Source organism: Podarcis vaucheri (assembly GCF_965113315.1).
Source record: "Podarcis vaucheri genome assembly, chromosome: 10".
NCBI lineage: Eukaryota > Metazoa > Chordata > Lepidosauria > Squamata > Lacertidae > Podarcis > Podarcis vaucheri.
Genome location: NC_138748.1, coordinates 75,582,037 through 75,603,401, shown reverse-complemented (window position 1 = coordinate 75,603,401; position 21,365 = coordinate 75,582,037). Strand labels below are relative to the sequence as shown.

Below are 21,365 nucleotides of genomic sequence, written 5' to 3'. Positions count from 1 at the left end.
TTATTGCGCAGAACACTGCATCCTGCCCAGACAGGAGGGAGAGGAGGAGGAATCACAACTGCAGTTGGGAACGTTGCAAGCAGTCCCCCACAAATACGCAGACTTTCTGGAGGTCTTCTGCGAGAAAGAGGCTGACAAGCTACCACCGCACAGGCAATATGACTGCAAGATTGACCTCCTACCAGGGGCGACGCTACCGAAAGGGAAGCTGTATTCCATGTCTGAGGACGAACTACAGGAACTCAAACAGTTCATAGATCACAATTTGCAGCGCGGTTTCATCCGGGAGTCCAGGGCAGTAGGGGGCAGTCCTGTTTTCTTCGTGAAGAAGAAGGACACGCCCCAAAAAAGACTGGTGGTGGATTTTCGCCTCTTGAACAAGATGACCAAGCCCTCTGATTTCCCCATGCCCAGGATTGACGACCTACTGGCGACGGTGCGCAAGGGACGCGTGTTCACCAAGTTGGACCTGCGAGGTGCGTACAATCTCATCCGCATGAGGGAGGGCGATGAGTGGAAGACAGCCATGTTCACGCCTCTGGGCACCTACGAATACAGAGTGATGCCGTTTGGATTGCAAAACGGTTCTCACTGTTTTCAAGCTTTCATGCATCATGTGTTGGCGGGACTCCTTTACAAGAAGTGCGTCTGCTTTCTGGATGACATCCTGATATTCTCCGAATCGCAGCAAGCACATGACCAAGACGTTCGGGAGGTGCTGAAGAGGCTGCAGCAGCATAGACTGTACGCCAAACTGGAGAAGTGCCAGTTCGACACGACGGAGGTGGATTTCTTGGGTTACAAGTTGTCAGACAAGGGGCTAGCCATGGACAGCGCCAAGGTTCGCGCGGTGTTGGATTGGAAGAGCCCGCGCAACCGGAAGGAGGTCCAGCGGTTTGTCGGCTTCGCCAACTTCTATCGCAAGTTTATCAAGGGGTTCGCGATGCAGACGGCGGCCATTACGGACACGCTAAGCTCCAAGAAAAAGAAATTCATCTGGACGGAGCAGGCGGAGCAGTCCTTTCAGGCACTCAAGCGTCTCTTCGCGTCGGAAGAGCAACTGCTGCATATCGACCCCAGCAGACCGATGCGGGTAGAGACAGACGCGTCCGATAGAGCAGTGGGAGCTGTCCTGCTGCAAAGGGACCCACAGGGGGTCTGGAGGCCGGGAGCGTTCTACTCCAGAAAGCTCAGCAAGTCGGAGCAGAACTACACCATCTGGGACAGGGAGTTGCTGGCCATTCATGCAGCTTTCAAGGCGTGGAGGCACTTCCTGATCGGCGCCAAGCACACGGTGCAGGTCTGCACGGACCACAAGAATCTGGAGCACTGGCGCACGGCTCAGTTCCTGAACCAGAGGCAGATACGTTGGGCGGAGTTCTTTGCTGACTTCAATTTCCGAATAGAGTACGTCCCAGGCGACACCAACATCATGGCGGATGCACTGTCCCGAAAACCGCAATACCTCGAAGAGGCGACGCCAGCGGCAGCCATGCACATCTTCGCGCCAACAGCGTGGGCGTGCGCTTCAGCCACAGTAGACCTGGATGCGGTGCGGCGGGCGTTGCAGGACGACTCATTCGCGCAGGCGAAGATGGCAGAGGTGCACAAGGGCACGGCGCAAGGCGACGAGTTCCAGATACGAGACGGCTTGCTCTTACGTAAAGGGGCCATCTACGTGCCGGGAGACGAACTTCGCGCCAGGGTACTGCAGCAGCTGCACGACGCACCCACGGCCGGGCACTTTGGCACGGAAAAAACGGTGGAATTAGTCGCAAGGGACTTTTGGTGGCCCAGACTGAGAGGGGAAGTCGCGGACTACGTTGCGAGGTGCGACACCTGCCAGAGGGCCAAACCGGTGCACAAACCACCGGCGGGACTGCTGGAACCGCTGCAAACGCCGTTTGAACCGTGGGAGAGAGTGGCCCTGGACTTTGTTACGGATCTACCCAGCTCGAGAGGCAAGACAGCTGTACTAGTGGTGGTGGACTTGTTCACCAAGATGGCACATTTCATACCGTGTGCGAAGGTGGCCACGGCAGAACAAACAGCCAAACTGTTCATAGATCACGTGTTCAAAGTGCACGGGCTGCCGCGGTCTATACTGTCCGACCGGGGGCGGCAGTTCATCTCGAATTTCTGGCAGAAGCTGATGGGCTTCCTGAACGTCAAGATCAACCTGACATCAGCGAGACACCCGCAGACCAATGGGCAAGCGGAGAGGGTCAATGCCATCATGCAGCAGTACCTGAGATGCTATGCCAATCAACAGCCTGCGACGTGGGTGGATTACCTGCCGCTCGCCGAGTTCGCTTACAACAACACGAAACACGTGTCCACAGGGGTGACGCCGTTCTTCGCCAACAATGGGAGGAATCCCAGAACCTTCCCGGGACTGGACAGAGTGGGGGAAGGGGAACCGCAGACGGCGGACGCCTTCGCATCTGAGTTGCAGGAGATCCACGATCAACTCAGACGGCAGCTGGAGCTAGCGAAGTACGCATACAAAGTGCAAGCTGACAAGCACAGGCGAGTTGGCGAAGAGATCCGAGTGGGAGACTGGGTCTGGTTGGCAGCCCACGCAGTGCCGACCAGATCGTTAGCCAAGAGGAAGCTGGGGCACAAGCAACTCGGTCCATACCGAGTCGAAGCGCAGATCAACCCGGTGGCTTTCAGGCTGGTGCTACCGGAGGGTTCCAGAATGCATCCGGTGTTCCACAGGTCGGTGCTCACTCCCTACAGGGCACCTCACAGGTTCCAGGAACCGGGAACGGCACCGAGTCAGTCTCCGGAGCGAACGGAGGCGGGGAGATTGCCACAGCAGGACCCCATCAACAAAGTCACGGAGATTTTGGACTCCAGATGGGGGGCAGACGGAGTAGAATATCTCCTAGCAAGGGAGGGCACCCGGGCCAGCACGAATAGCTGGGTGCCGGACTACGCCTTGGAGGAACCCCTGCTCAAGGACGAGTTTCATGCCCTTTTCCCACACAGACCTATGCCAGCGGGCTTCTTCGACGACTGGTTGTTCACGCCCACGCTTTCCTCCAGCACGTTCCATGGCTTCGACTCAGACGGGGAGCCCGCACAGCGCACACGTTCCCCAGAGGGGTCACCGGAGGGTTCGGCGTCCGACAACTCGTATTGGTGGGACGATCGGCCAGAGGAGCAGTGGCGCCGGAAGTGGCAGGAGATGCCAGGTCCAGCGACAGACGCAGAGACTGACATGGACGTGTGCGGGGAGGATCTCGGTTTCGAGCACGGCGGCACCGAAATGGAAGCGGAGCAAATCACCGTTGACGAACGCGGGGAGGAAGACTCGGAGGTCTTCAGTTGGCGGCCAGCAACGGGGAGCGAACTGTATCCGACATTCACTCCCGTGATGACGGAGCACCCACCAACCACCCTTGAAAGCGGGGAGGGGGGAGGGGGGGCTTCGAGGGGGGGATGGATGTCAGGGGTTCAGGAGCAGAGACGCAGAGAAGGGAGGAGACAGAGAGCGAGGGGGAGGAATACGAAGGAAGGATGAGTGGGGATGACGACCCGAGATCACCGAGCCTGTCTAGCGAGTCCGAGGATTCCCAGAAGGGAGCGCCAGCAGTCAGAGCAAGGGGGGAGAGCAGGGGGACACCCCAGGAAGAAGGGTCCAGAGAGGGATCAGAGAGCAGCAGTTGGAGATCGGGACCCACGTGCCCAGCCGGGAGTAGCGGGGAGAGAGGGGACCAGATATCGGGCCCAGGAGACTTTCAGAAGGAGGGAGGGCATGAGTCAGGAGTAGTCACGCCCACCTCGGGGAGCGAGGAAACGGTCAAGAGGAAAGTAGAGAGTTGGGCGCGCGCGCCAAGTTCAAATGTAGCGGAAGCTGGCGCAGTCAGCAGCCCAGAGAGTGAGCCAGGTCCCAAAGCCCGCCGCAAGGAGGCGGAAGGGTCAGGGGGGTCCGCGTCAGAAGAGAGTAGGAAGGGAGAGACCCAGGGGGGCAGAAGGACCCAGAGACGGAAGGAAAGGCGCAGGAGGTGGAGCAAGGCTAGGGTATTAAGCTGGTGCGCTAGAGGCGGAGACTCAGACGGGTCTTCGTCGTTCTGACCTAGAAGAAGTAGGGCTGCACATTGCAGTTTGGAAATGGAACCTGTAATCCAATAAAGACTCTTTTAAACTGAACGCTGGCGGACTTGGTCCTATGTGAGCTGGGACTGGGTGGCAGCCCTGACAGTTATTGATTTAAATTACACACATATACAAAGAATTTGGAATCTCATACTGCAAAAAAGAAAATTAAAGAAAAAGCAATGAAGAAAAAAGAAGAAAATACAGAAAAAAGAAAGAAGCAGATTTATGTGCATAAAAAAACTTAATCTTCCTAATTAAATAAAAAAGACTTCTGACAAAATGAGTCTTCCAATCATTCTCATTCTACTGTTTATACTGCCTTTTTTTCGCACAGTTTTATATTCTTTAATATTGTTCCCATCTACTCCACCAACAGTATTTGTTATGTTTAGAAGTATCACTCAAGTTCTGCTAATATGGTGTGGTTGGTACAATATGATCTTTGATAATCCTTAAATATTCTCCATTCTCTAAATATTTTCTGGTTCAGTACTCCTCTAACTCTTCCCGTCAGTTTTGCTAGTTGTAACTATTCTAACATAAGTACAGTGGTGCCTCGCAAGACGAAATTAATTCGTTCCGCAAGTCTCTTCGTCTTGCGGTTTTTTCGTCTTGCGATGCACGGTTTCCCATAGGAATGCATTGAAAATCAATTAATGCGTTCCTAGGGAAACCGCCTTCAGACCAGGTCCGGGGACAGTCTGTCCCCGGACCTCTTCTGAAGGCTGGGGGGGGACAAGGGCTTTTCTTCCCACCCCCAGCATTTTAAAAAACCCCGGGACAGCGGAGGACTTCTCCGCTATCCGGGCGATCTTAAAATGTTGGCGGGCGGCATTTTAAAATCGCCCCGGGACAGCGGAGGACTTCTCCGCTGTCCGGGGCGATTTAAAAGCCCCTGGGAAGGCAGGCAGGGGGGACAAAGACTTTTGCCCCCCCGCCCGCCTTCAGAAGAGGTCCTGGACCTCTTCTGAAGGCGGGCGGGGGGCAAAAGTCTTTGCTCCCCCCCGCCTGCCTTCAAAAGCCCTCCGGGACAGGCAGGCAGAGGGGAGCAAAGACTTTCGTCCCCCGCCTGCCTTCAGAAGGTGTTCCCTCCCCCCCCCCCGCCCGGCTTCGGAGCACCGGGAGAAGCGATCTCCCCGCAGCCCCTTGCTTCAAAAGAGGTCCAGGGGCAGCGCTTCAAAAGAGAAGACCCGCTGTCCCCGGGGCAAGCTTCGTTTTGCGAAGCAAGCCCATAGGGAAATTTGTCTTGCGAGGCAACTCGAAAACGAAAAAACCTTTCGTTTTGCGAGTTTTTCGTCTTGCGAGGCGTTCGTCTTGCGGGGTACCACTGTATATGGCTTCTCTTGGTGATATCCACAAGGGTATTTTTGGCTCAAATATTCCTTTATATTTATTCCAGATTTTATACCACAATTTCCTTATCACATGGCTCAAAAATCCCCTGTGGAGCTTCACTTTTTCATACATTAAAGAAGCGTGCCATCCAGACCGATACTCGTGGCCTTCCAAGTCTAATAGGTCCGTATCTTTCAGTGTAATCCTGTCTTTTATCCAAACCAATCCTGACGCCACATGGTAGAATTCCAAATCTGGCAATGCAAAACCTCCTCTCTCCTTTTGATCTGTTAATAATTGGTGTTTAATTCTCGGTTTCTTTCCACTCCATATAAATCTAGATATTTCCCTTTTCCACTGCTTAAAACAATTCATTTCTCCTAAAATGGGCCTTGTTTGGAATAAGAAAATCATTTTGGGGAGGATATTCATTTTCACAACTGAGACTCTTCCCCAGAGTGAGAGATGGAGTTTGGTCCAGGTTTCCATATAGTTTTTTAAAATTTATTTCCATACTTTACTATAATCATCCTCATATACATTTAAACTTTTTTAAAAAATCAAGATCCTTAGGTATTTAACCTTATTTTTAATTTCCAGGTCTGTTTTTTCTTGAAGTTCTTTTTTTCCCCTTCCATTGTGAGGTTTTTTTGTCAGTAATTTAGTTTTTTGGAAGTTTATTTTCAGCCCCAGGCCGGCCATGAAGTAATCTAGCAAAAGACCCCGGGGTGGCCAGGAGCAGCGCATGCGGACGTGAGTCTAGGAATGGAGAAGATTGTGGGCGGGATTCTCTGAAACACCCAGCAACCCAGATTCTCATCCTTGGCTGTCTCTTTTGCTGACGGTCTTCACTCCCAGCCTTCCTGGCAAGAGGTAGCGAGGAGGGGGAGGGGAGAACAGGAGAATTGGGGTTCTGCAATTAGAGAGGCAATTAACTGCAAGGGGAGAACGCCAATCAAAGCTCTCATTCCCTGTTGCGGAACCTGAGATCTGAAACTTTTCCTTTTTCCCAAGGAAGACGCCCCAAGGCTGGTCCAAGTGGCCAGTTTGGATAGCAAGGGACTTGGGCTCGGTTTCCAATTTCTCTTTTTCTCCTAAATGCAGCTGCACCGGCAGCACCAGGATCCGGGAGGAAGTGACTGGTGCGTGTCAGAGCGCAAGGGCGTTTCCAGCTCCTTTCCGTTCTCTCTGGAGCAGCCGGATTTGGCACTGGGCTGCCAGGCGTCCAATGGAAAGGGACTCTTTTCCCTAGAGTGTAAGAGGCAGAAATGGTTGCTGGGACCCCATGGTAAGTAAAGGGAGGGAGAAGGACTTTGTAGAGTCCTTCGTAGAAAAGACGAATGACTGTCAAATCAGGAAAGACCTGGGAAAAGGCTAGCGGGTTTTTGCTTTGGTTGAAAAATGGGATCCCCACATTCTAAGAGTTCCAACCGCCAGACGCAAAGGCATGTGCTGGTCGCAGCAGGAGGGGGAGTCTCTCTGGTTGCTTCAGCAGCCGGCCTCCTCTGGGTCTCCTGGCCCCCTCCTCTCCTCCCTCTGAGCCTGAACTGCTCTCTGCCCCAGACTCTTCCCGCTCACCTAACCCTGTTTCCTCCTCAGCTTGCAAAAACTCCCCTTCCGGTCTGCTCCCCTTTCTCCCTCTTTCGGCTCCTCCCCCCACCCGTTCCCAAGCTCTGAGCCTTCTTCCCTTGTGGGTCCCCCAACTGGTGCCTCCCCCCCCTCACCAGCCAGTCCATGACAACAGCAGCAGCTACAGCACTGTGGTCCTCTGGTGGGAAAACTCCTGAGTACATGACTGAATCAAAAATTCTGGGACTATGGAAAAATACTCTCTTTCCCAAACACTAGAATGAGCAGGAGCTCTGGGGTTGCCCCATGGGGTTCGTGAGGGAAGATGCACCCCCCAGGAGACTTCCCTGGTACCTGCAGCCCCTCCTTCCCCCTCTTGAAATTAGGATGGGGGGGGAATCCCCCATTCAATTTCAGTATTTCAAGTTTTCTTCAGAATGTGCAGGAGGCAGCGATTAAGTTCTGGTGAAGAAGCAGTGCTTGGATCATGCGGTGGGGGGTGACAGGGTGTGGTGTAAAAACTAAAGTTACTTTCATCTAAAATTATTCTCACCATTGTGAGATGCTGCCTTCCTTAAATAAGTTCCTTAAATAAAGGTAAAGTTAAAGGGACCCCTGACCATTAGGTCCAGTCGTGGCCGACTCTGGGGTTGTGGCATTCATCTTGCTTTGTTGGCCGAGGGAGCCAGCGTACAGCTTCCGGGTCGTGTGGCCAGCATGACTAAGCCGCTTCTGGCAAACCAGAGCAGTGCACGGAAACGCCTTTTACCTTCCCCCCAGAGCGGTACCTATTTATCTACTTGCACTTGGACGTGCTTTTGAACTGCTAGGTTGGCAGGAGCAGGGACCAAGCAACGGGACCTCACCCCATTGCGGGGAGTCAAACCGCCGAACTTCGGATCGGCAAAGTCCTAGGCTCTGTGGTTTAACCCGCAGCGCCACCCGCGTCCCTGTTCCTTAAATACTCCATTATAAAGAAAGCACTTTTTGCAATCTTTTCATTTAAACTGCTTCTCCTCTCTGAGTTTGTTGATGGTTTGAAGGGTTTCAACTCCTTTAAAGTTCTTCCTGTCCATGAGTCTGTTGATTCTGAACTTCCACTAAGAGTGAACCTCTTTCTACTTTCCTGATATTTATATGGTTTCTCCATTGTCTGAGTTTTTTGACATAAATCAAGGCTTCCACTCTGACTGAAGCTCCTTCTACAGTCCATACCTTTAAATGGTTTCTGCCCCACGTATCTGCTGATGTTTTCTAAGATTTCCACTCTGAGCAAAGCATTTGCTGTACTCCATACCTTTAAATGGTTTCTCCCCTGTGTGAGTCTGTTGATGTTTTCTAAGTCTTCCACTCCGACTGAAGCTCTTTCCACACTCCATACATTGAAATGGTTTCTCCCCTGTGTGAGTCCGTTGATGATTTCTAAGGTATCCACTCTGACTGAAGCTCTTTCCACACTGCATACATTTAAATGGTTTCTCCCCTGTGTGAGTCCATTGATGTCTTCTAAGGTGTCCACTCTGACTGAAGTTCTTTCCACACTCAATGCATTTAAAGGGTTTCATCCCTGTGTGAGTCCGTTGATGTATTCTAAGGCTTCCACTATCACTAAAGCTCTTTCCACACTCCATGCATTTAAATGGTTTATCCCCTGTGTGAGTCCATTGATGTTTCCTAAGGCTTCCACTATCACTAAAGCTCTTTTCACACTCAATGCATTTAAATGGTTTATCCCCTGTGTGAGTCCGTTGATGTCGTCTAAGGTGTCCACTCTGACTGAAGTTCTTTCCACACTCCATACACAGAAACGGTTTCATACCTGTGTGAGTCCGTTGATGTTTCCTAAGGCTTCCACTATCACTAAAGCTCTTTCCACACTCCATGCATTTAAATGGTTTATCCCCTGTGTGAGTCCATTGATGTATTCTAAGGCATCCACTATTATGAAAGCTCTTTCCACACTCAATGCATTTAAATGGTTTATCCCCTGTGTGAGTCCGTTGATGTCTTCTAAGGCATCCACTATTATTAAAACGCTTTTCACACTCCATACACTGAAACGGTTTCTCCCCTGTGTGAGTCCGTTGATGTTGTCTAAGGTGTCCACTCTGACTGAATCTCTTTCCACACTCCATACATTGAAATGGTTTCTCCCCTGTGTGAGTCCGTTGATGATTTCTAAGTTTTCCATTATCACTAAAGCTCTTTCCACAATCAATGCATTTATATGGTTTCTCCCCTGTGTGAGTCCGTTGATGATTTCTAAGTGTACCATTATCACTAAAGCTGTTTCCACAATCAATGCATTTAAATGGTTTCTCCCCTGTGTGAGTCCGTTGATGTCTTCTAAGTTTTCCATTATCACTAAAACTCTTTTCACACTCCATACACTGAAATGGTTTCTCCCCTGTGTGAATCCGTTGATGATTTCTAAGTGTACCATTATCACTAAAGCTCTTTCCACAATCAATGCATTTAAGTGGTTTCTCCCCTGTGTGAGTCTGTTGGTGTGTTCTAAGGTTTCCATTATCACTAAAACTCTTTTCACACTCCATACCCTGAAACGGTTTCTCCCCTGTGTGAGTCCGTTGATGTTGTCTAAGGTGTCCACTCTGACTGAATCTCTTTCCACACTCCATGCATTTAAATGGTTTCTCCCCTGTGTGAGTCCGTTGATGTGTTCTAAGTTTTCCATTATCACTAAAACTCTTTTCACACTCCATACACTGAAACGGTTTCTCCCCTGTGTGAGTCCGTTGATGTTGTCTAAGGTGTCCACTCTGACTGAATCTCTTTCCACACTCGATACATTTATATGGCTTCTCCCCTGTGTGAGTCCGTTGATGATTTCTAAGTGTACCATTATTTCTAAAGCTCTTTCCACAATCAGTGCATTTATATGGTTTCTCCCCTGTGTGAGTCCGTTGATGATTTCTAAGTGTACCATTATCACTAAAGCTGTTTCCACAATCAATGCATTTAAATGGTTTCTCCCCTGTGTGAGTCCGTTGATGTCTTCTAAGTTTTCCATTATCACTAAAACTCTTTTCACACTCCATACACTGAAATAGTTTCTCCCCTGTGTGAATCCGTTGATGTCTTCTAAGTTTTCCATTATCACTAAAGCTCTTTCCACACTCGATACATTCATATGGCTTCTCCCCTGTGTGTGTCCATTTGTGCAATTTAAGGTTTCCACTCTGACTGAAGTTCTTCCCACACTCCCTGCACTTAAAACGCTTTCTCTCTGTGTGAGTCCGCTGGTGTGTTCTAAGTTTTGCATTGAAAGAGAAGCTCTTTCCACACTCCATACCTTTAAGTGGGTTCTTTCCTTTTTGTGTTCGTAGATGTGAACTATGTGTGCTCGTTCAGTGAAGCATATTCCACATTTCACACATTTTAATGGCTATTCCTAATGAAACGAAAGGTGCCCTGTCCCCCGCAATTCTGTCTTCTCCATCACCTTTTTCAGAGTGGGCAGAAAGGAAATCCTGTTTGGGTTTCAGGAAAGAGAACACAGGGGAAAAAAGGACACATCAACTGCCATTAGCACCTTCTCTTATTTCAACATCTCCTACATTCTCCCATGTACTACCCATGTTCCCAATTTTTAGGAAATGAAAATGCTATGATGTCAAATGATAGTAATGCATCAGCAACCTTTCATAATCCTCAATCATCTTTAATAACACAGCATGATCTTGTAATACCGTTGTCCTGTGGGACTGCATTTCAAATCAAGTGGTTGCCCCCATTTCCACCTCTAGATCTTCATGAATCACCTGCACAGTCCCACTGCCCTCAGGAGGTCCATGTGGACCATTATGTGAGACCCAGGTCTACATCCTTTCCAGGGACTGTGGTCTGGGTCAGTCAGAGAACTAGTGGCAAGGCTTGGTGCTTGGGGGCAGCTGAATGGGTGCTCAGGGAAGCTCCTGTTCTTGGAGATGGACCTCTGTCTACATGCCTCACATTGCATGGAGAGAGCAGGAGAAGAAGAAGAAGAAGAAGAAGAAGGAAAGCAGCTGGCACATGGGAATCCCAGGCGGAAACACCCACCCCAATGGTTCTTTATAATGATGATGTGCTGCCTGATCCTGTGCTTGTCTTCTGACAGAGGAGTATCCTAATCTGGCACTGAAAAGCAGGATATTCAGGGCGAGGAGATAACTGTACTTAATGGTAGGTAGCCATATTGGATGACACAGTTGAAGTAAAAAAATTAACAAAAATAGTCCAGTAGCAACTTACGGTCTTGGGAGAAAAGTAATGACAAACCTAGACAGCATCTTAAAAAGCAGAGACATCACCTTGTCAAGAAAGGTCCTTATAGTTCAAGCTCTGGTTTTCCCAGTTGTGATGTATGGAAGTGAGAGCTGGACCATAAAGAAGGCTATCGCCAAAGAATTGGTGCTTTTGAATTCTGGTGCTGGATGAGATTCTTGAGAGTCCCAGGGACTGCAAGAAGATCAAACCTCTCTATTCTGAAGGAAAACAGCCCTGAGTGCTCACTGGAAGGACAGATCCTGAAGCTGAGGCTCCAAACTTTGGCCACCTCATGAGAAGAGAAGACTCCCTGGAAAAGACCCTGATGTTGGGAAAGATGGAGGGCCCAAGGAGAATGGGACGAAAGAGGACGAGATGGTGGTACAGTGTTCTCGAAGCTACCAGCATGAGTTTGACCAAACTGTGGGATGCAGTGGAAGACAGAAGTGCCTGGCATGCTCTGGTCCATGGGGTCACGAAGAGGCGGACACGACTAATCGACTAAAAAACAACAACAACAACAACAACAGCAACTTAGGGACCAACTAAGTTTGTTCTAGGTATAAGCTTTCGTGTGCTTGCACACTTCTTCATATAGTGATGGGTAGTGTGAGATGGTAGTAGGAGTACCTTTCTGAGAAAAACCCCACCCCACCCTCCCATGATATACAAGGCTCTGGTGACATCTGTGTCAGTGTATCTGAAGCAGCGTGCATGCACATGAAAGCTTTTATCTAGAACAATCATAGTTGTTTTCTAAGGTGCTACTGGACTATTTTTTAATTTTTTATTTCAACTGAATCAGACCAATACGGCTACCTACCTGAATCTAGATGTCATGGGGTGTTGGGGAGCAGTAGTTCCTTTGGTGGGGGACATGTCCTGCACCTTCTGGGGTCATTTTTCCACCCTTGGTCCCCACCCTGCACTCGGCTCTCACCTGTGGCTTCCAGAAGCTGTCAGCATGCAACAGGGGTTCAAGCAACGGCTTCAACCGGCCAGCTAAACCAGGTGAGGAAAGCTGATGGGTCTCAAATCCTTGGGGGGCTGGGGAATTCTGCTGCACCTGAAGTCAAGCCCTGGTGGATGGAGAGGAGGAGAACAACCGTGAATCCCACAGTCCAGGAGGCAGATTCTGCCCGTGCGGAAGAGGAAAGTGAAGGGCAGGTGGGGCACGTCCACCTGGAGGCTTGTTATCTAGTCCCAGGGTTACTCTGACATTGAATTATAGATAAATTACAGTATTGAAATGCGCCTGCTCCCACTTCCTATTCTGATATTACTCTACTCTGCTTGTCTGTTTCTTACTTGAGTGCTGTTTTGGTTTGCTAAGTCAGGGTTTTACTGTGAGTTACATTTTTCCTATTTTTTGGATCCTGTTATGCTTCTCTGTCTTCAGTAATAAATTTCTCAGATGAATTATTATTTTTCTGCCTCTGAGTGTTTTCTCCTACTCTGCTATCTATAAATCGATCATTATGGAGGAGCAAGATCTGCAGCCTAAAGCCCTCCTCAGCCTCGGCGCTGTAGACCTGAAGGAGCATCTCCACCCCCATCACTCAGTCCGGATAAGGAGGTCCTCCTCCGAGGGTCTTCTGCTGGTTCCCTTGCTGTTAGAAGTGAAGTTTCAGGGAACCAGGCAGAGGGCCTCCTGCCCCATGGAATGCCCTCCCTTCAGAGGGCTAGGAAACAGGCAACTATCTGACATTTAGAAGACAGCAGTATCAGGAGGTTTGTAATGTTTGATGTTTTACTGTCTTGTATATGTACTGTACTGTTGGGAAGGTAAACGGCATTTCTGTGCGCTGCTCTGGTTTGCCAGAAGCAGCTCAGTCATGCTGGCCACATGACCTGGAAGCTGTATGCCGGCTCCCTCGGCCAATAAAGCAAGATGAGCGCTGCAACCCCAGAGTCGGCCACGACTGGACCTAATGGTCAGGGGTCCCTATACCTTTACCTATATGTACTCTAAGCTGCCCAGAGTGGCTGGGGGAAAAGACGAATACTATAACTTCTACAATGGTACCTCGTGTTACAGACGCTTCAGGTTACAGACTCTGCTAACCCAGAAATAGTACCTTTTGTTAAGAACTTTGCTTCAGGATGAGAACAGAAATGGCACGGCGGCAGCAGGAGGCCCCATTAGCTAAAGTGGTGCTTCAGGTTAAGAACAGTTTCAGGATAAGAACGGACCTGCAGAACAAATTCAGTTCTTAACCTGAGTTACCACTGCACTATTATTATTATCTTGCGATTTTTTGTAGTTATGTTGGAATTCGTACTGCAATATTAGCTTACGAAATGTTATGGGTGGAGAAAATCACAGGGTTGCCATAAACTATAATCCATAAACGAACGCACATTCACATACAGTCTGTAAATCTGGGGAGGTCACACACCTCACCTGTGCTAATACTGGCAGTCTTTGGCCTGCACAGGCACACCCGGTGTGTAGAGCCTCCAGCCCCAGGCACCGTCTATCATGAAAATGGGTCCTTTGACTGGGAAGATTCATGCAGTCGCTGTCATCGGATGCTGAAGGATTGTATCTCAGCTTGTCAGTCACTCTGACATTGGCTACAAAGAATAAGAGGAACAGAAATGCTTTTGAGGTGCAACTTCCATTCCATGGACTCTGCACCCCTGTTTCTGATGACAGGTGTACATTATAATCATCCTCAAGAAAGGACAATCAAAGATGGAAGCCTGAGAGAGAGGAAAAGGTTTCTGGCTGCTTCCTGGGTGGGATTGCGGAAACCAAGAGCCGCTTCTGAGAAGGCCTCTCCCCTCCCCTCTTCCTCTGGGGATTTCCTCTCCTCTCCAGGGGACCAATGGCTGGACTGGGCAGAATGGCTGTGTCTGGACAGGGCAGGGGCTTATGGGGTGGAAGCAGGATGGAGATTGCAGGAAAATAGGGGTGGGGGGACAGAACCCCCACTTTCCAGGGATCCCTCTCTGGTCGCCTTGAAGGGGGGGCATTCCTGGGCGGGAGGGAGAAGCCAAGGCGGCCCCTCCGGAGATTCCCCAAGGAAGGCACGATGGAGACGCCCCCCCCCCCAAGAGTGGTCTTCCTATCTCCCCCCCCCTGCCAATGCTGCCTTCCCTCCTCCCCCCACTTCCTCGACCCCCTCCCTCTCTCCCGGAGTCTCCCCTGCATCCAGAGGCTTCCTTGGCACCACTCCCCCCACGTCCTGCGCCCCCATCTCTCCGTTCCCCCCCAGACGAGATGGGGAGGGACAGGGGGGTCTCTATCCAGGCGCCTCCCGCACCCCTTAACCCTTTCCTGACCCGCTTCTCCGCGCCCCAGGGAGTCCTCGTGGGTGGGCGCCCCATCTCCGCCCCTTCGCAGCACGCGTGCCGGGATCCAGGCCCCACGGAAGGCGCTTGGGGGAGCTGGAGGGGTCTCTGGGTCCTTTTCTCCCCCTCCTACCCCCGCGACCCCTTTACCTCTTTGTCCTCGCTCCGATTCTCATTTCTTTCCTGCAACATCCACGTTGGGCGGGGATCCTCCTCTTCCCGTCCTCCCCCCCCCCCCCAGCTACGCCGCAGAGCAGCAATCCGGAGTGGACGCTCCACTTGCGGGAGAAGCAGGCAGGTTGGGAGGGGGGCTCCCCCCTCATTTCCGGAGCGAAGCAGGATTGGAGGAGGAGGAGGAGGAGGAGCAATGTATTGGGGGTGTGATTTGGGATTGTGTGGGCGGGATGAGAGAAGGATGTGCCGGGAGGGGAGGGAAAGAATTGAGCGGGGGGGGGAGGAGGAGGAGTAGAAATCCCCCCCCCGGTCTTCCTTCTGGGGATCAGGAGAGGGGGGAGGGGCTGATCCCGACAATCCAACAGCGAAGTCACAAAATGAGTTCTGCATGGAAATCAGATCAGACTCCGAGTTCGTGTTTTGGCAACATGACAGGTCTGTCTGTCCGTCGGGATGCCTGAGGATTCCTGCTCGCTGCCTTTTCCTGGCCAGCCTGAGAGATCACTGGAAAGGGCGGATTTCTTAACTCCAGAATCCAGCATCGCAGACCCCTTTCATTCAGGCCTAGAGATCTGCTCTTTGGCCCAGTCTGCTTGGATCATGGGGATCATCAATGGATCATATCTGGATCATCACTGATGGGGGGGGGGAGCTCAGGAAGAATCTCCTGCCACGTGACTGGGGGATTTTGGAGGCTGGCGGGGGTCAGACAGGGCTGCTGTTTTGCTCTCTGTTCTGTTTCAGCTCAGGTTTTCATCAAAAAATGGGAGGATTCATTGAGGAAACGGGGCTAAGCGAAAGCATCAGTTGCAAAGAGGCAAATGTGTATACTTTGTAACCATCCAGGGAGTTGTGTTGCAAAGGCCATTTGCAGAAAGGTTTTGATAAGGAAAATTCTGGGTTGAGAGTCTACTCAACAGCTCAGCTCATCAGGGTCCGAGTCCCCTGCGGGTCCGTGCGGTCAGTAAAAGAAGGAAATTCCAGCGAAGCAATTTGGAGCAAAACAGCAGTCAGTAGACTGAGATTCTTTATTGTTGTGCAACAGATTCAACAACAGCGAGTGATCCCAGAGCAGGGGGCGACATTGGCATTTAAAACTTTCCCACCATATCCAGGATAGAGTTCTCACAGCATCACCAATATATCTTTTTTCAGGGCCTGCAAGACGGAGCTGTTCTGCCTGGCCTTTCGCCAAAGCACAGTCCGACCCCCCCCCCTCCTTCTGTAATCTTCATAGAACCCTAACCCGATGGTTGCCATTAATTTGATTCTGAATTGATTCTAGAATGTACTTTAATTAATTGACTGTGCAATTTTCTGTACACTGGGCTATTTTTACCTGTTGTTAGCCACTCTGAGCCCGGCTTTGGCCAGGGAGGGTGGGATACAAATAAATTTTATTATTATTATTACAGCGGGATGAAGATCATATGAACTTAAGGCATTTGCAAACAACCTGGTAATAATGGTAGAAGCCCACTGGAAAGTATACCAACGGTGTTCAACAAGATTAATCAATTTGGCTAAGTCGCAGGCGTTAAATTGAATAAAAATTGAAATAAATTGTTGGTAAAAATATGAGACAACAGAAGAAAAATGAGTAGAGACAGATAGCAGAGCTGGGGATAGAAAAGATGGTGAATTTTTTTGGAGTGTGGCAGACAACAAAAAATATAAACATTTTAAAAGATCATTATTGGTAATGAAAAGTTCTGGGGTGAGAGACGACTCAACAGCCGAGCTCGTCGGGGTGCTGCTCCCCCGCGGGTCCATGTGGTCAGTAGAAGAAGGAAGCTCCAGCAAAACAGCGGTCAGTAGACCATGATCCTTAGTGTTGTGCAACAGGTCCCCACAGGAGTAAGAACCCTGAGTAAGGGGTGACCCCCCTCTTTTAAAACATTCCACAATATCCCAGAATACACTTGGAGCAGCATCACTGAGACATCATCACTACATCAGTAGCATGTCACAAAGGGGGAGGGGTCTCCAAGGTGACACAAGTCCAACATTAGGTCTCTTTATCGGACCCCTTTCCCAACACCTCTTAACTCCCCATCACTGGAAGAACAATAAAACTCTTGACATCTCCTTGCCCTCAGGACTTGTCTGGAGATGGGCTTTCAGAACATCTGGCTTGCTCAACTGCCTCTGCAGATGTCCATTGTTTCCCCTGGTCACTCCCTAGGTGGGGGTCCGTGTCTCTGCTCTTACGCTTGGGGGATTATGGTGGGATGCCCTGTTCCTGCTGCCTGTTAGAATTCCAGCTCCGTGATTGCAGTCATGGTATTTTTGTCTATCACATGACGGTGTATGTTTTGACTCCACAGTGGGAAGTGATGGAGACTATGTTCCTGAAGTGAGACTATTGTCCTTTGTTCTCTCTCTTTGCTGTCTGATGCTAGAGAGAGAGGGAGCCGTGTTGCAGTGCTCTGTGTGTGTTTATATGTAAATAAAGTAGCTTAGCCAAAATGCTGAGTTGCTGAGCTCTGTTACGCAAACTGCAAACACTCTGCAGATCCCTAAGTGTGCCGATGTCTGTTGGCATCAGTTGCTGTGAAGCTTTTGAAGCTCCCGAACGAATGACCGGGAGGGAGAGAACATGCCAGTTGGGCATGTGTCTCTACCAGGATCCTACTAAAGTGTTGGACGAGCGCTTGACACTGCCAATCTGATTTTCTGCTTCTTGGTTCACGGAGGGAGGTGGAGCCCAAATTCCCCTTTCTCTAAGGATCAAAATGGCGTTGGAATGAGGAGAGTCAGTTAAAGTATGGATTTTCTACACATTTATAAAGCTAGGTATCTTCCCTGAGCTGTCAAGTCGAATGGATACCTTCAGGCATAATATTGGCAACATTATCATCATGGCTTTCCCAGTAGCCAAGGCCATGTTAAAAACTAGGCTGTGGGACATAGATCTCCAGGAACTAATCTCAGCTGCAGAAAAAACATGGTCCCCTCTTTATTTTCGACTCTCTAGGGTGCAGGAATTTAACCTTAATTATTTACAATTTTTGTTTAACCCACAAGAAAAAAGGGCTTTTTCTCTGCCTATGTTCAAGTCTAATCCTCCTAACCTCCTTTGGGGCAGGTTTGTGGGTTTGGCAGAAGGAGATAGGATCTGCCCATGCGATGCCCACCTGGTGGAAACTCTAGCTCACATGGCCCTTAAATGTAAAATTTATGATGATCTCCGCCAACAATTTTTAGACCATCTATGCATTCCAACATGGAAACCAGAGAAGGAGGTTGTACACTTCTTATTCCAGGGGAGAGACCAGGAGCTCCCCAAGACAGTAGCTAAGTTCCTCTATTTGATTTTTTGTTGCCAAAGTACGCTACAGGATCCTGCCCTTGCTGGAGAGATGAAATAGATTGCCTCTTCTTCCCTTTGGCAAATGACTGTACTGTTGAAATGGCGACGAGATCGCACTGGCCTACTTATTCTGAATGTTTGTAAGTGATGCCAATAAAGGTCTGATGATTTGTAACATTGCAACAACTTTAAAGATGTGGGTCCCACTTGTCATTTCCATAACAGTGCAAAAAACCACAGTCACACGCAGACACACCATCATGCATGCTTGAGTAGAGCAACTGCAGGGCATGAGCCAAGTAGCAGCAGGGTAGGGGCCACATGTAGAGCAAGTCCCACACTGAGGTCAAAAACGCACACAGAGGCAGCAGGACTTCTTCAGTAATAGTTTACTGAGCTTTCAAAGCATACAGTTCTCCCTGGGTCCCCAGTGAGGCACAAAACTTAGCTCCTGAGAGCAAATCCAGTTTCAGCAGTAAAAAAAATACAGCACACAAGATATCTAAGTCAGGCACACAAACCGGCAGAAGGGAGCAAGGGAGGAAAGAGGCTGGAAGGACACATGGCAATGTGTTTTGTCATGGAATGGTCTGAAGCTGAATATTCTCCTCCCCCCCCTCCTTCTCCTTTTTTAAATTTCAAACCCAAAAAGAAACAAAGTACAAGCATCAAATTCAAAATCCATATTCGTATTTTAACATAAGCATATTACATAGGTAAAGGAAAAGGGACTCCTGACCATTAGGTCCAGCTGTGGATGACTCTGGGGTTGCGGCGCTCATCTCACTTTACTGGCCGAGGGAGCCGGCGTACAGCTTCCGGGTCATGTGGCCAGCATGACTAAGCCGCTTCTGGTGAACCAGAGCAGCGCACGGAAACGCCGTTTACCTTCCCGCCGGAGCGGGACCTATTTATCTACTTGCACTTTGATGTGCTTTCGAACTGCTAGGTTGGCAGGAGCAGGGACCGAGAAATGGGAGCTCACCCCATCGCATTGATTTAGTACCTCCAATATTAAAACAAATAACAAGGGAGATAGGGGACACCCTTGTCTTGTCCCCCTTTCTATTTTAAAGTATTCAGTCATCTCCCCATTCATTATTAAATTTACCTTTTGGTCTTGATAAATAGCTCTTAATCCAGTTGATATCCTTGTTCCCACTTCCATCTTTTCAATTATCTTCTCCACAAACCTCCAGGATACCTTATCGAAGGCTTTCTCAGCACCCACAAAAACAGATGCAGCCTTCTTCCTTGGGTTCCAGTCAAGATATTCAATAGCATCAATCACAAGTCTCACATTATTGCTCATCTTCCTTCCCGGTAAGAATCCTGTCTGATCTTGGCTAATGACTTCATTCAACACTGTTTTTAATCTCTGGGCCAATATGTCCGCATATATCTTGTAGTCATTATTAAGTAAAGATATTGGTCTATCATTATTTATATTCTCTTTGTTCTTGTCTTGTTTAGGGTTTACTGTTATATGTGCTAATTGCCATGACTCCGGGATTCTTCCTTCCGCCATTATTTTATTTATGAGTACTTTCAGCGGAGTAGCCACTACTTCCTCCATTATTTTTTTAAGGCAAGGCGGTAAGGGCATCCGGGCCCAGCGACTTCCACAACTTCGCTTTGGAAATAGCCTGCTGTACTTCCATCATAGAAACTGGGGCATTTAGATATGCATTTTTTTCTATTCCCACTCTGGGTAAGTCTTTCCCCTGCAGATAATTTTTTATATCTTCTTCTGTTTTCTTGCCTATATTGCATAAATTTTTGAAGTGGTTGATAAAACACTTGTTTATTTCTTCTCGTTTTCTCGCCGTCTTTGATTTTATCTATTAATCTCTCTTTCTGTCTCTTCTTCAGTTGCCATGCCAGTATTTTGCTGGGCCTATTTGCAAATTCAAAGGATCTCTGTTTCATCCATCTTATGTTATTTTGGATTTCAATGCTTAACAACTATGAGAATTGTGTTTGTAATAACTTGATTTTTGGTGCTACCTTTTTATTTTTTGGTTGCTTCGCTAGTATTTTTTCATTGCTCGCTATTTCTTCTCTTAACTGCTCTAAGTTCCTCTCATAAACTCTCTTTCCCCCTGCATTTTGCTGTATATAGAAGCCTCTAAGAAATGCTTTACCGGCACCCCAAATTATTCTTATATCAGTGTCTTGTGATTTATTGATTTCAAAGAATTATTTCAACAATTCTTGTGCTTTAATCACCAGATTTTCATCGTTTAATAAATTCTCATTTAATCGCCATCTTTTATTACCTTTTGTTTATTTTCTAATTCTAATATCACTGGATTATGACCTGTTATTGTCCTTGGGTGAATCTCTGTTTTTTAAAATTTTTATTATTAAACTATTTGAGATCTAGATTGCATAAATTCTCCCTGACGATTGTTAGGCTTCTGAAAAGAGTGTGAACTGTTTCTCCAGTGGATTTTTCTCTCTCCATGCATCCCTTAGGTTTAAGCTGTCCACCATTTGAAAAAATGTATGTGGTAGTCTCCCTTTTCTAGATATTCTGTCCCTTTCTGTCCTGTCCATTTCTAATGAAGGGACTCCGTTGAGGTCCCCCACCTTAAGGGGGGAATCCATTCTCAGGCCAATCAGCTTTCCTCAGAAGAGGAGCTGGAGGGGGGAAAGTCATCCCCTTCGTTTCCAGTGGTCTCAGAAGGAGGGAGAGACACAGACACAGAGCAGATTAGAGAGGAATTACCTAGCTACAAGAAAATGACAAGAGAAACAGACTCAGCTGGCCCTGAAGCAGGAAGACAGATTTCGTCTGAGTTCATTGCCGTGAAGAAGAGTGGACTCTGAGAGGAACATGTCCCACACTCCATACATCTAAATGGGTTCTCCCACTTGAATGTCTGATATTTCTTAAACATCACATTATAGCTAAAGCACTTTCTGCAATCCTTCCATTTAAAGTTATTGATGGTATGTAGGGTGTCAAATGTTAAAGTTCTTCCTGGCCACGAGTCTGTTGATGTAGGACTTCCACAAGGACAGAGCCTCAATATACTTTCCTGACGTTTATGTGGTTTGTCTTTTGTGTGAGTTTGTTGATGTATATCAAGGGATCCACTCTGACTGAAGCTCCTTCCACATGCCATACATTTAAATGGTTTCTTCCCTGTGTGTCTGCTGATGTTTTCTAAGATTTCCACTTTGATTGAAGCTTTTTCCGTACTCAATGCATTTAAATGGTTTTTCCCCCTGTGTGAGTCCGTTGATGTCTTCTAAGCATTGCATTGAAACTGAAGCACTTCCCACACTCCACACATTT

The 21,365-nt window shown here is 48.6% G+C and overlaps 3 protein-coding genes across 9 annotated transcripts in view; all 3 read right to left on the bottom strand.

Moving 5' to 3' along the window:
* The window catches only part of LOC309541308 (uncharacterized protein), a 51,613-nt gene extending 36,639 nt beyond the window's left edge, over positions 1-14,974 (bottom strand). For 2 of the 4 annotated variants that reach the window (XM_082239038.1, XM_082239039.1), the window contains exon 1: positions 14,725-14,974. The gene's annotated coding sequence lies outside the window, so the exon portion shown is untranslated. The remainder of the gene's footprint in view (positions 1-14,724) is intronic. The other 2 variants (XM_082239035.1, XM_082239036.1) reach the window with 1 other exon arrangement.
* Positions 6,832-21,365, bottom strand: part of LOC309541273 (uncharacterized protein) — a 109,364-nt gene continuing 94,830 nt past the window's right edge. Inside the window, exon 2 of the transcript XR_014223684.1 lies at positions 6,832-8,100. The gene's annotated coding sequence lies outside the window, so the exon portion shown is untranslated. The remainder of the gene's footprint in view (positions 8,101-21,365) is intronic.
* LOC309541261 (uncharacterized protein) overlaps positions 6,832-21,365 on the bottom strand; it is a 51,382-nt gene continuing 36,848 nt past the window's right edge. For 2 of the 4 annotated variants that reach the window (XM_082238909.1, XM_082238910.1), the window contains exons 2-3: positions 12,218-12,356; positions 6,832-10,502 (exon numbers count right to left, since the gene is read on the bottom strand). In XM_082238909.1, the coding sequence (XP_082095035.1) occupies positions 8,229-10,322 (2,094 nt within the window). In that variant the 5' untranslated portion in view covers positions 10,323-10,502; positions 12,218-12,356 and the 3' untranslated portion in view covers positions 6,832-8,228. Of the gene's footprint in view, positions 10,503-12,217; positions 12,357-13,355; positions 13,471-13,681; positions 13,855-14,565; positions 14,711-21,365 lie in introns of those variants that run through there. The other 2 variants (XM_082238908.1, XM_082238907.1) reach the window with 2 other exon arrangements.